At 43.2% G+C, this 13,341-nt stretch overlaps 1 protein-coding gene across 16 annotated transcripts in view; it reads left to right on the top strand.

Annotated features, from left to right (window-relative positions):
* The window catches only part of tp63 (tumor protein p63), a 314,779-nt gene that overhangs the window by 164,193 nt on the left and 137,245 nt on the right, over positions 1-13,341 (top strand). For all 16 annotated transcript variants that reach the window (XM_069897649.1, XM_069897653.1, XM_069897651.1 and 13 more), the window contains one exon: positions 6,350-6,482. In XM_069897649.1, coding sequence (XP_069753750.1) covers positions 6,350-6,482 — 133 coding nt within the window. The remainder of the gene's footprint in view (positions 1-6,349; positions 6,483-13,341) is intronic.

Raw genomic sequence — 13,341 nt, 5'->3', positions numbered from 1 at the left:
AGATGTTATGGGTGTCATTTACAATTCACTGACTTGCTTTATAATTTTACTCCAACGTCATTAAATTGTCCAATATATCTTTTCCACATTCTTCATATTAATTTTTTTAACCTTTGTTTTTCTTTTAATGCCAATCGTGAAATGGTTAGAAACAGGGTTTAAGTTTTTCTCCTTTACTATTTTCTTCTTCCCTTTTTTTGCATTATTAGTTTTTTATACAAAAGGTATAGTCTGAATTATTTGCACTTTCTGTATGTTTGTGGTGTATGGAATGCCTGCGTAGTTTATGTAATTGTCCATATCATCTTATTGAATTGTCCCTGTCTTGTTTGTATAAGTTTATTAAAATCAATAAAAATAATTTTAACATATAAGAAAAATTTCAATAGGTACATGAATGGGAGGGGTATGGAAGGCTAAAGGACTAGGCAGAATAATAGTTTGGTGTAGACTAGATGGGCCAAAGGGCCTGTTTCTGTGCTGAGATGTTCTGTGGTTCTAACCCTTGTGTGTATTACCTGCACACTTCCTACTCAAGACTTCTCAGAATTGTGGTGTTTGGCAGCTTTCCCAGTTTGGGCCTAACAGGATGCCTCACTCACTTTGGCCTAACTTATTCATGTCAACAAGCCACTATATATGCCAGTGTTTAAGACTGTTCTTGAATGGTAAAATATGACCCCATAGCCAGGGGTTGTTTAATGTGTCAAGAATACAGTGAAAGGTCAGCGCACCCACCCACCGCACCCACCCACCCCACCCCCCCCCCCATGGGGTCCATCCGCCTGATCTGATGGCCATCAGCTCTGCACATCCTGTTAAAAGATCCGACAATTATTTATTTTAAAATGTGCTAATAAAATGTAAACCTTTACTGGATCATTAACTTTTAAAATATTGTGACACCATCACTCCAGTGGTCAGCAGTAAGTGCCAGACTTGGGGGTAGTCTAATACAGCAAGTGAAGCTCAAAACCAACTCTGTAAGTGGAAATTCTGGGGGGGGCATCTTATTCAAGAATCATCTTGTACGCTGGTATATACAATAGTCCTGCATTCACCCATGTTCTTTTCCTATCCATGACCCTGATAAATGTCTTTTAAATGTTACAGGGACAGGTAAATAGGTTGGAAATGTATTTATGAAGGGAACATTGTGCCTCACAAGTCTAATTGAGTTTATTTGAGGAGGTAACAAAGGAAATTGATGGAGGTAGGGTGGTAGTTGTGGTCTACATGGATTTTAATAAGCATTTGCCAAGGTCCTCCATGAGAGACTTGTTCAGAAAGTCATGAGGTTTGGGATCCATAGAACTTTGACTATGAGGATTTTTTAAAATTTGGCTTGCATGTAGAAAGCAGAGAGTAGTGGTTGAAGGAAAGTGTTCTGCCTGGAGGTCGGTGACTAGTGGAGGGGCCGCAGGGATCTGTTCTGGGACCCCTGCTCTTTGTGATTTTTATAAATGACCTGGATGGGTCATTAAGTTTGCAGATGATACAGAGCAGTTGTTGATGGAGCTGAAGATTGTCGTAAGCTACAAAAGGATATAGACAGGATGCAGAGTGGGGCAGAAAAATGGTAGATCGAGTTCAATCCGGTTAAGTGTGAGATGATGCATTTTGGAAGGACAAACAAGAAAGCTGAGTACAGGGTCAATAGTTGGTTACTTGAGAGTGTGGATGAACAGAGGAACCTTGAGGTTCAAATCCATACATCCCTCAAGGTCGCCACACAGGTTGATAGGAGAGTTAAGAAGGCCTGTGGGATGCTGGGCTTCATTAATAGGGGGATTGAGTTCAAGAGTAAAGAGGTCATGTTACAATACTACAAATTTCTGTCACACATCTAGAATATTGTGTTCAGTTCTGGTCACCTCATTATAAGAAGGATGTGGAAGCTATGGAGAGGGTGTAGAAGAGGTTTACAAGATTGAGAGGTATAAATAGAGTGGACAGCCAGCACCTGTTTCCCGGGACAGGTTCAACAAGCACCAGAGGACGTGTGTACAAAGTGAAAGGAGGGAAGTTCAGGGGAGATGTCAGGAGTAAGTTTTTTTTAACAGAGTTGTCTGTGCCTGGAATGCATTGCCATTGGTGGTGGTGGTGGCTGAAACATTAGGGTCATTTAAGAGACTCTTAGACAGGCATATGGATGGTAGAGATTGGGAGGGTTTAATTTTTTTTAAGGAATATATGGGTCATCACAACATTGGGGGCTAAAGGGCCTGCACAGTGGTGCAGTGTTTTATGATAGAATTATTCCAGCCTCAACCATGTTCTTTGGCAGCTCATTCCATGTACCCATGCCCCTCTATGTGAAGAAGATGCCTCTCGGGTCTCTTTTAAATCATTCTCCCCCCACCTTAAATCTGTGGTTTAGATTCCCCTACCATGAGGCATAATTTATGGCTATGTACCTTGTGTATTCCCCTGATGATTTTATAAACCTTGATAAGATTCCCCCTCCCTGTGCCCCATCCTTGCCCACTTCAGAGTATCAGCCTCTCCTTGTAATTCCAAACCTCCAGTCCTGGTAACCTTGAACCAGACTGCCTCAGTAAGTGGCTTGTGTTTATTTGGAAAATGATCATACTTCATTCCCCTTTCTTCTGTTCAGAGCCAGCTCTGCTGATTTACTAAAACTCCTCATGGTTTCCCCACTTGCTATTTTGTGGCAGCCCCCTCCCCAGGCTGTGCCTGTATTGCCTGCTCTTTCTAGACAATTGCAAAGGGTTATCAGCTCCTAATACATTACTCTTTTTTTTCTCTAGTTGGTCCTACTCCGTCTTGCCTTGGGTTTATTAGCGGGGATATTTTTAGATCTTACTTGCTGTATTTTTAAGCATGTTAATTGCTCTCCTTCTTTGAATCTTACACGTTTGACACTTTCTTCAGTATTGCATATTTGGTACTAACACCTTCAAAATCCCCAACATCCAAGCATTTGGGAGCTTTGAAATGGGTGGAGGAGTTTTGTCTGTAGATTTGGAGGCCCACTTTTTCTCTTTGTTGGAATGTAATGAGGATTTTGTCAACTATGTCCACATTGAATGCCACCCGCTGTTCTGACCTTGAGTAGAATTGGCTTTACCCCAGACGAAAATGCTTACACCTGCTTCATCATTTGTCTTTTGCTACATCTGCTAAACGTAACTGATTAATGATCATTACCCACCAGAACATCCCTTCTGCTGGTGTTTCCTCCACTTTGGTATTAAGATCAGTTAGTTAGATTCCAAGCAATGGTCTTTAATTAGAGTCCTACATTTTTATAGCTCTGCTTATTACAGTTGTTTTAAAATAACAAATCTATGTTAAGTGTCTAATTATCAGAAAAGGTAAATTGGGATTTTTTTAAAAAATGTTGAAGCCCTACTTGGGAGTATTTGATTTGATCTTAACCATACAGACCCTCTGTCCCTTGAAACCCAAGCCTGCCCAATTAACCTGCTAATCCCACATGTCTTTGGAACATGGGAGGAACCTGGAGAAAACCCACATAGGTCACAGAGCAAACATCCAAATTCCTTGCAGACAGCAGCGGATTTGTCACTGGGCCTAGCGACTACACTCACCGTGCTTGCTTTTACCAACGTTGAAATGTTTTGTTGTTTCATGCACTTTCCCTTCCAGACTTGTCTCCGACTTGTGGTCTGTTGTTTACGGGACAGAATCGATCCGTTTGTGCATTGCTTCTGCTATAATCCATGATGTAGAGATTGCTGTCTGTGGGCCTTTCTCTGAATTTGTGATGGATTTGGGATCTGGCTTGGAATTTGTCACTTGGATTTGTGGCAGGTTGGCTTCAATTAGGAATGCCAAGGCATGGAGCCGGCCTCATAGCAGAAACCTGTGATCATAACCACTGCATTCTGGCTGTTTATTCACAATCCCAGCAATCTTTGGACTTTCAGCTGTTCACTGCATGTTGGACTAAGTGAGAGCTCACATCCTCTGATTTCAAAATTCTTTTTCTCATTGGAAGCAAACTTTTATTCGAGTATGCGAGGGCAATGAATCCATTCATTCTTTCGTCAGCTGCACTGTGTTTCTTGCAATATATTGATGAATAGATTTCAGTCACATTCCGTGGCAGGATTTCACCTGGCTGTTGGGAATGTGGCCAAATCTTCACCGCATCATGGCAAAAGTGAACCTGGAAAAGTTTTGGTGGGGCTGTTCAGTTTGGATATGAGGTGTTGTTCCTTGAATTTATAAGGGGCTCACTCTGGTAGAAAAAGACCCAGAACAGGTGAATTGTTGTGCAAATGGGGAGGAGGGTTGAAATGGCAGTAACCAACAGCTCAGGGTGGCCATTATGGACAGCAGAGGTGCTCCAGTCAGTCTACAATCTAATGGTATGAATGTAGAACTTTCTAATTTCAGGTAACATTCTCTCTCTCTCTCCCCCTTTGTATCTCTTCTGCCCTTCCCTTTAGTTTTGTCCCCTTTCCTTTCACCCCCCCCCACCCATTCTTATCCATCCCCACCTCCCTTTAGATTCTTCCCCTCCCCTGCTCTCCTGACCTTTAGTTCCATGTGGTCTCTTCCTACCACCTTCTCAGACTTTGTCTTCCAATCATTACTCCACCCTGCATGACTCACCTTCCTCCACCTGGCCCTTTGTTTTTCTTGCCCCTCTGCCTGGCATCTGCTAATTTTCTGTCTCTGTCATGATTCTCCATCAACCGTAGAACACTGCAGCACAGAAACAGGCCCCTTCAGCCCATCTTGTTTGTGCTGAACTATTTTTTTAACTAGTCCCACTGAACTGCACCCAGTCCATAGCTATCTATACCTCTCCCATCTATGTACCTGTCCAAATTCTTCTAGAATGTTAAAATTGAGGCTGTATTCACCACTTCAGCTGGCAGCTCATTCCACACCCCCACCACTCTCTCTCTGCATGAAGTTCCCCCTAAACTTTTCCCCTTTCACGCTATGTTCTCTGGTTTGTATCTCACTGATTGTCAGTGGTAAAGCCTATCTACATTTACTCTGTCTATTCCCCTCATAATTTTAAATCCTCTTATCAAATCTCTCCTCATTCTTCTACTCTCCAGGGAATAAAATTCAAAAGGTCAACATTCGCAGCCTTTCCTTCATCAGCTTTCCAGGTAACCGCCTTGGAAAAACTCTTGATTTGATTTGTTAAATGTGACCTACCACACACAAAGTCATGTTGACTATCCCTAATCAGACCCTGACTACCCAAACACTTGTATATCTGATCTCTTGGAGCATCTTCCAATAACTTGCCTACTAATCATGACCGGTTCATTGGCCTAAAACCTCCTGGGTTTTTTTTTGATCTTTTAAACATGTGGGACAATATGAGCTATCCTCCAAACCTCTGGTATCCTGTTGCTAAGGACATTTGAAATATATTCGCCAGGGTCCCTGCAATTTCTTACTAGCCTCCCACAAGGTCCAAGAGAATTACTTGTCAGTCCCTAGGGATTTATCCAGTCTTATTTGAATTCAAACAGGCAGCATCTCCTCCTCTTTCATCTGTATCACATCCATGGCCTCATTGCCTGTTTATCTCCCTTCCACAGACTCTGCGCCAGTTTCCGGAGTGCAATAAATTCAGATGCAAAAAAACCATTTAAGATCTTTCCCATCTCTTCTGGTTCCATACCTAGCTGACTACTGATCTTCAAGGACCAATTTTGTCCCTTCCTATCCTTTAAGACTAGGTCTGGTGCTCGAGTTGAAATTTTAAATTGTTGAAAGGTCAATTATGAGGAAAGGATCTAGAAAGCAAGGATTGGGATAAGTTGTTTTTGGGGAAGGATGTTCGAGGTAAGTGGAGGGCCTTCAAAGGTGAAATTTTGAGAGCACAGAGTTTGTATGTTCCTGTCAGATTGAAGGCAAAGTTATCAGGTTATTGAGGATCTGGTTAAGAAGAGAGAGGTGTATAGCAGGTATAAGCAACATGAGGATCTTGAAATTTTTCGGGAAAAAACGAGAAAGAAATCAGGAAGGATAAAAGAAGACATGAGGTTGCTTTAGCAGACAATGTGAAAGAAAATCCTAAGGGTTTCTACAGGACTTCTATTAGGAGCATAAATTCTCTAAATTCTATCAGGCTCATCAATAGTACTCTCATGCTGCTCTTGGTTGGTGCTAGTTTATCTTCCTTTTTATTGTAATCCCACACTCTTCTTTCACTCTTCACACTGCTGTCTTTGTTCACTCTTCGCACTGCTGCATAACCTGTTAGACTGGTCGCAGAAGAAACCCCTCTCACTGTTCAAAAAATTTTGTGACAAATAATCTTACTTGCAAAAGGAAAATCTTGGCTTTGGATTCAATAACCATTCTGTCATCTGTTGGGATTTTGCAGACCAGTTTTAAATGTTCAGCCGATTGACCTGTCCTTCAGCGATGAGCCACACCAGGGGGTGCCAGGGAATAGGATCGAGATCAGCATGGATGTGGTGCGCATGCAAGATATGGAGCCCTTGGAGCCAATGTGGGTGAGTACTTGTGCTTATAGAATCACTGGAAGGATAAACAAATGATCTGACAGTGCAGAGTTGATGCTTCCCCTGGCTACGGATTTGGGATTAGGGGTCAGCCAATGAGCACAGAAGTAAGCAGAAAGATCTTCACCCAGAAGGTAATGAATCCTTGGATAGTGCCATGCACCATTTTAAATCTTTGGAATTCAAACCCCAAAGAAGCGTGGAGTTGAATTGCCTGCAGTTTTTGTATGTAAATGTAATCAAGGAATGGAATTCATGTGAAAGGTCAGACATGAGACGACTGAACAATAAGACTGAAAGAGTGCACAGAAAATTCCCAGCACTTGAAAACTGAGTTACAGGGAAAGGATGAATAGGTTAGGACTTTATTCTTTGGGCTGTTGGAGAATGAGGGGAAATTTCATAGTGATATACAAAAATATATACAAAAATAAATGCAAGCAGACTTTTCCCACCGAGGTTGAGTGAGACAACAAGAGGATGTGGGTTAAGAATGAAGGGTTTAAAGGGAATGTTTGGGGAAATTTCTTCACTCAGAGGGTGGTGAGAGTGTGGAGCAAGCTATGGAAGACTGGATGTGTACATGTATGTGAAGAGTTCAGAGGGCTATGAACACAATGCAGGTCAATGGGACTAGGTGAAATAAATAGTCTGTCATAGACTAGTTGGGCCGAAGGGCCTGTTTCTGTGCTGTAGGATCATGTGGGTCAGGAAAACTGTGTGGGGGAATGTCTGGGTAGGTGAGATGGTGAGGGCTGCTCTCTGGGTGGTTATGTCCCGTGATATCCCGTCTGGGTGTAAGACGGTCAGTGTGCAGGGCCATCTGTGGCGGTGAGGCCTGCTCACTGGGTGGTTATGTCCCATGATAGGCCTTCTGGGTGTAAGACGGTTGGTGTGATGGGCCGTCTGGGTGTAAGACTGTCGGTGTGCAGGGCCATCTGTGACGGTGAGGCCTTCTCTCTGGGTGGTTATATCCTGTGATGGGCCTTCTGGGTGTAAGACGATCGGTGTGCAGGGCCATCAGTGGCAGTGAGCCTGCTCTCTGGGTGGTTATGTCCCATGGAAATCTATCATGCATGTGTCATTACATCACCAACTCCAGGCCCATCAGTGCAGATCAAAAAAAGCAATTGCTTGAAGAGAATCAATGGACAACACTACCATTCACTTTCCTGCTGTCGAAAAAAGAAACTGTTCACCACAATCATCAGTCTGTTACTTCATCAACTTCCACATTCAGGATCATATCAAGAGCGGAAGCAGCCTGTCTGCATCAGCAGGCATTTAAATATCGGTGCAGATTTGAGAGAACCACTTATTCACACTTTATTGAAAGTAATACCATGTAACTGGGAATGAGTTAGAAAAAATCATGAACAAATCGTGAAAATTGGTATTTGAGACAACATCAGAGGGCGAACAAGCATATTATAACCTTCTTACAACATTACTATGAAAACAAAATAGTGCACGAAAAGTACGGCCATGTCTTTGGTTCATTGATTATTCAGGAATCTGATGGCAGCGGGGAAGAAGCTGTCCTTGTGCTGCTGAGGGCTCATCTTTAGGCTCCTGTACCTTTTTCCCCGATGGTGGCAGAGTGAAGAGGGCATGGCCTGGGTGGTGGGTGTCTGCTTTTTTTTTAAGACACTGCCTCTTGAGGATGTCCTCGATGGAGTGAAGTCTGGAGCCTGTGATGTTGCAGGCTGAGCTAACAACCCTCTGGAGTTTGTTCTTGTTCTGAGAGTTGGCGCCTCCATACCAGGCAGTGATGCAACCAGCCAGAATGCTCTCCACAGTACAGCTGTAGAGGTTTACAAGAGTCTTTGGTGATGGACTGAATTTCCTTAGACACCTCACAAAGTATAGCCACTGGCGAGCCTTCTTTGTGATTGCATCAACATGGAGGCTCCAAGACAGATCCTCAAAGATACTGACCCCCCAGGAATTTGAAATTTTTGACCCTCTACACTACTGAGCCCTCGATGAGGGCTGGGTCTTGTTCCCCTGACTCCCTCCTGGTCCACAATCATCTCCTTGGTTTTTGCTAATGTTGAAGGCAAGGTTGTTGTTACACCAGTCAACGAGCTGATCTGCCTCCCTCCTGTACACCTCCTCAATGCCATTTGTGGTTCTGTTCATTATGGGATTTAAATTTATTAACTGCTAGGAATGTTTATATTTTACTTAGGCATACAGCATGGTAACAGGCTATTTCGGCCCTTGAGTCCATGCTGCCCAATTTGCACCCAATTAACCTACATCCCTGGTACGTTTTGAATGGTGGGAGGAAACTGGAGCCTCTGGGGAAACCCACACAGACATGGGGAGAACATACAAACTCCTTACAGAAGGCACTGGATTCGAACCCCGGTCAGTGGCATTGTGCCAACCACTACCCTAATATCACACAGTCTGAGATTACATAGCTCGATGATGCATCCAGAAATTTTTGGATTCTGTTCCTCTTCCCTTTCAGAAAATGTCCTTCATTTTCCTTTCTTTGCCCTGATCACGCAGGTTCTTGTGGAGCATAGTTTCCGTCCCACTGCTCATCCTCAGGATTTCACTCACTCCCCTGCTCACTGCACCCCTCAGTAATCTGGGTGCAATTCCTGAATGGATTTTCCTCCATTACCTCACTGTTACTCCTGAAAGCCCATGTGCCCTGTTATTCCTAAATCCCGGGCCCCACTATTACCACCCTGATCTAATGAATACTTCACTAACCTGTTTGAGGATCAATTCTGCTCGTGCTGTGCTCATTTTATCACTTCCATCAACCATTTTTCTGCTGCAAGATGGATTAATTGTCTCAAGTTTCCTCGATACTGCGGTAGAGAGATGGTTGAACTGTACAGATTAACTTGAAGGGTGAGATTGGTGAACAGTAGTAGACCGTGGAATTACTCAGCAGGCCAGAAATTGTATTTAGGGAAAGAAAAAAAATAAATAACATGCCAAAAAATAGACTAAAAAAATGCTGGGGAACATCTTCAGTGATATTTGGAGTAATAGAGCTGACAGGAGAGAACCAGGCCCTTCGTCCCTGAGGCACCATCAATGACTCCAAAAGACTGAAGCAAAACAGGTTCATTGAGGGGTCAACACTAGAAAGGGCAACGAACTTCAGATTCCTTGGTGTCAACATCTCTAAAGATGTATCCAGGGGCCTTTATGTCGATGCAGTCACGAAGAAAGCTCACCAGCGCCTCTACTACATGAGGAGTTTGAGGAGATTTGGTATGTCACCAAAGACTTGCAAATTTCTACAGGTACCATTCTGACTGGTTCCATCACTGTCTGGTACGGAGGTGCCAATGCTCAGGACAGGAAAAGACTACAGAGCATTGTGAACTTGGCCAGTGCCATCATGGGCATCAGTCTTCACTCCATCGAGGACATCTACAAGAGGGGGTGTCTTTTAAGAAAGCAGCCTCTTTCCTCAAGGACATGCCCTCTTCTCACTGCTGCCATGAGGAAGGAGGTCCAGGAGCCTGAAGACGAGCACCCACCTTCTTCTCCTCTGAACAGACAATGACCCACAGACGCGGCCTCCCTTTATTCTCCTCTTTTGCACTAATTTATTTTTAAAATATAATCAATGGCAATTTTTGCATCTGTAAACCTGTCACAAAACAAGGAATTTTGTGATGCATGTTCATGACAATAAATTCTGATTCTAAAATGTATTTAAACTGCTGATAGATTTTTGCAAACAAAAGGAATTAAGGGTTATGGGGGAAAGGCAGGTAGGTGGAGCCGAGTCTATCACCAGATCAGTCATGGCCCTATTAATGGATAAAAGGCTTGTTCATTCTCCTATTTCTTGTGTTCTAAGATGTGGAGTGTATGGGAGATTTTTACGAATGTTGACAGAACTACAAAATTGTCGCTTTGAGGAAGAATTGAGTCGACTGTGGTTGTTTTATTGGAATAGAGTAGACTATAATTAGGCTTTGTGAAATTCTGAGGTGCTGGATGAAGTATTTCTCTTAAATGAAGAGTCAAACGGCAAAGTGCACACTCATCTGGCACGCTCGGGATTTGAGTCCGATTTTCCAGACTATTGGGGGCTATTTTTATGATCCTAGCCACACATTTTATTCACCCTTTTTAAATGTTTAGCATTATTTTAAATGTTCCAGTGAAGTTGATACCTTGGCAGGGAACATGGGCACTGAGTTTAAAGGAGGGTGTGAAACATCACCCAAGGGTGAAATGCCAAAACCATCAGGTGGTAGAAACCAGAGATTTACCGTAATTTATAGAAGGATCCAAGATGAAGGAAATGATTCAGAAACTGACCTGAAGCATGAATGATTTCGCTTTCAGCTGCTGGCTGCCTGACTGAGTATTTCCTGTTTTTCGAGCAGATTTCCTCAGCCTGTTTGGTCATTTTCATTGACTGGTTCAGGGTCAGAGATTGAAATGTGTTTTGTTCTGGACAGAATCTTGCTCATCAAGGGATTTCTAGCCTTTTCTGTTTTTATTAAAATTTGTATTTTGACGTCTACCATATAGTGCAAAGTTTGAGTTGTACCTTGTCTGATGCATTTTAGAAGTGCCTGATAAAGTCTTCACATTGCTTACTGCAATATCTTCTAGCGTGATGAGCTGGGGAAGGTCAAAACAGGAAGACGGTGCAGACAGACATGCAGTGGAGAAGATGGAGCAGGGGACAGGGTTTCAAGTTCTTGAATCATTGGAACCTTTTCTGAGGAAGAGGTGGCCTGGACAAGAGGGACGAGTTGCATCTGAACTGAGGGGAACCAATTTTCCTGGAAAGGAGGTTTGTTAATGCTGATAGGGGGTTGGGGGAGGGGAATTAGACTAGATTTGCAGAGGAAGGTGGGATCCAAGATGAAGAGGTGGTTGGCGCACGAGTAAGGGCAGCGGGGAGGGAGTTTGTGTGGAAGGAGAGGGAGATGGGACAACATTGCAGCCAGTGGGATGAGTTGCAATGCAGCAGGGACACAGAGTCTAATGTAATAATTGCAGGGCTAAAGGTTTTATACTTAAATGGACACAGCAAAGCAATAAAGTGGGTGACCATGCAGTACAGCTACAGATCGCCAGGTATGATGTTGTGACCATCACAGAGTTGTAGCTGAAGGATGGATGTTGTTGGGAGCTGAATGTCCAAGAATACACAGTGTATCAAAAGGATGGGCAGGTAAGCAGAGGGGTGGCGTGGTCCTGTTGGTAAGGAACAACGTTAAATCATTAGAAAGAGGTAACATAGGATTAGAAGAGGTGGAATCATTATGGGTCGCGTTAAAAAATGGCGAGGTTAAAAAGACCCTGTTGGCTATTGTATCCAGACCTCTAAATAGTAGGTAGGATGTAGACAACAAATTACAATAGCAGATAGAAAAGGTGTGTCAGAAGGGCAATGTTATGGGAGTTATGGGGGATTTTAACATGCAAGTCGATTGAGAAAACCAGATTGGGACTGGATCTCAAGAGAGAGAATTTGTGCAAAGCTGAGGTGAAGGTTTTTAGAGCAACTTGTTGATGAGCCCATGAGGGGATCGGCTGTACTGGACTGGGTGTTGTATAATGAACCCGAGGTGATGAGAGAGCTGAGAGTAAAGGAACCATTAGGGGGGCAGTGATCACAATATGACTGAGATGAATTCGAGATTTAACAAGGAGAAACTAAAGTCAGATGTGTCGGTTCTTCAGTGGAGTAAAGGGAATGACAGCATGAGAGAGGAACTGGCCAAAGGGGGCATTAGCAGGGAAGACGGCAGAGCAGCAACGGATGGAGTTTCTGCAAGAAATGGGGAAGGAGCAGGATGAATATAGACCAAAACAGAGGAAATATTAGAATGGAAAAATGTCACAACTGTAGCTGATGAGGGAAGTCAAAGCCAACGTGAAAGCAAAAGAGAGGGCAGACAAGGAAGCAGAAATAAGTGGGACGATCAAGGATTTTTTAAACTTGCAGAAGGAAACTAAAAATCTCCTAAGGAGGGAAAAGATGAAAGTAGGCTAGCAAATAATATCAACGAGGATATCAACAGCTTCTGCAAGTTTATTAAGAGTAAAAGGGAGGTGAGAGTAGATATAGGGCGACTAGAAAATGACACTGGAGAAATAATAATCGGAGACAAGGAGACGGAGGAGGAACGGATTGAGTATTTTGCATGATTATTCACTGTGGAAGACACTAGCTGCATACCAGATGACGAAGAATCTATGCCCTCTGGTTCTGAAAGAGGTAGTGGTAGGGATTGTGGAGGTTTTGGTAATGATCTTTCAGGAATCGATAGATTCTGGTGTGGTCCCGCAGGACTGGAAAATCACAAAAGTCACACCTCTATTCATGAAGGGAGGGAAGCAGTAGAAAGGAAATTATAGACCGGTTAACCTGGCGTCAGTGGTTGGGATGATGTTGGAGTTGATTGTAAAGGATGAGGTTACAGAGAACATGGAGATGCATGACAGGAGAGCCCAAATCCAGGATTGTTTCTTTATGGGAAGATCTTGGTCAACAACCTATTAGAATTCTCAGAGTAAGTTGATTGGGGGGAGCACGGTTGGTGTAGCGGTTAGTGCAACGCCTTTATAGCAACAGCGGTCAGAACTGCGATTTGAATCCACACTGTCTGTGAGGAGTTTGTACGTTCTCCCTGTGTCTGTGTGGGTTTTCCCCGGGGACTCCGGTTTCCTCCCACTGTTCAAAACGTACCAGGAAAATGTAGGTTAATTGGGTATAAATTGGTCAGCTTGGGCTCGTGGGCTGAAATGGCCTGTTACTCCACTGTATGTCTAAATTTTTTTAAAATGTTTTAAATTAAATTTAAAAATTTACAAGCAGTCCATAAAGGAGATGCAGTGGGTG

This window comes from Narcine bancroftii, chromosome 9, assembly GCF_036971445.1.
Source record: "Narcine bancroftii isolate sNarBan1 chromosome 9, sNarBan1.hap1, whole genome shotgun sequence".
NCBI lineage: Eukaryota > Metazoa > Chordata > Chondrichthyes > Torpediniformes > Narcinidae > Narcine > Narcine bancroftii.
The sequence above is the reverse complement of the archived record's forward strand: the minus strand, read 5'-3'. Positions and strand labels throughout refer to the sequence as shown.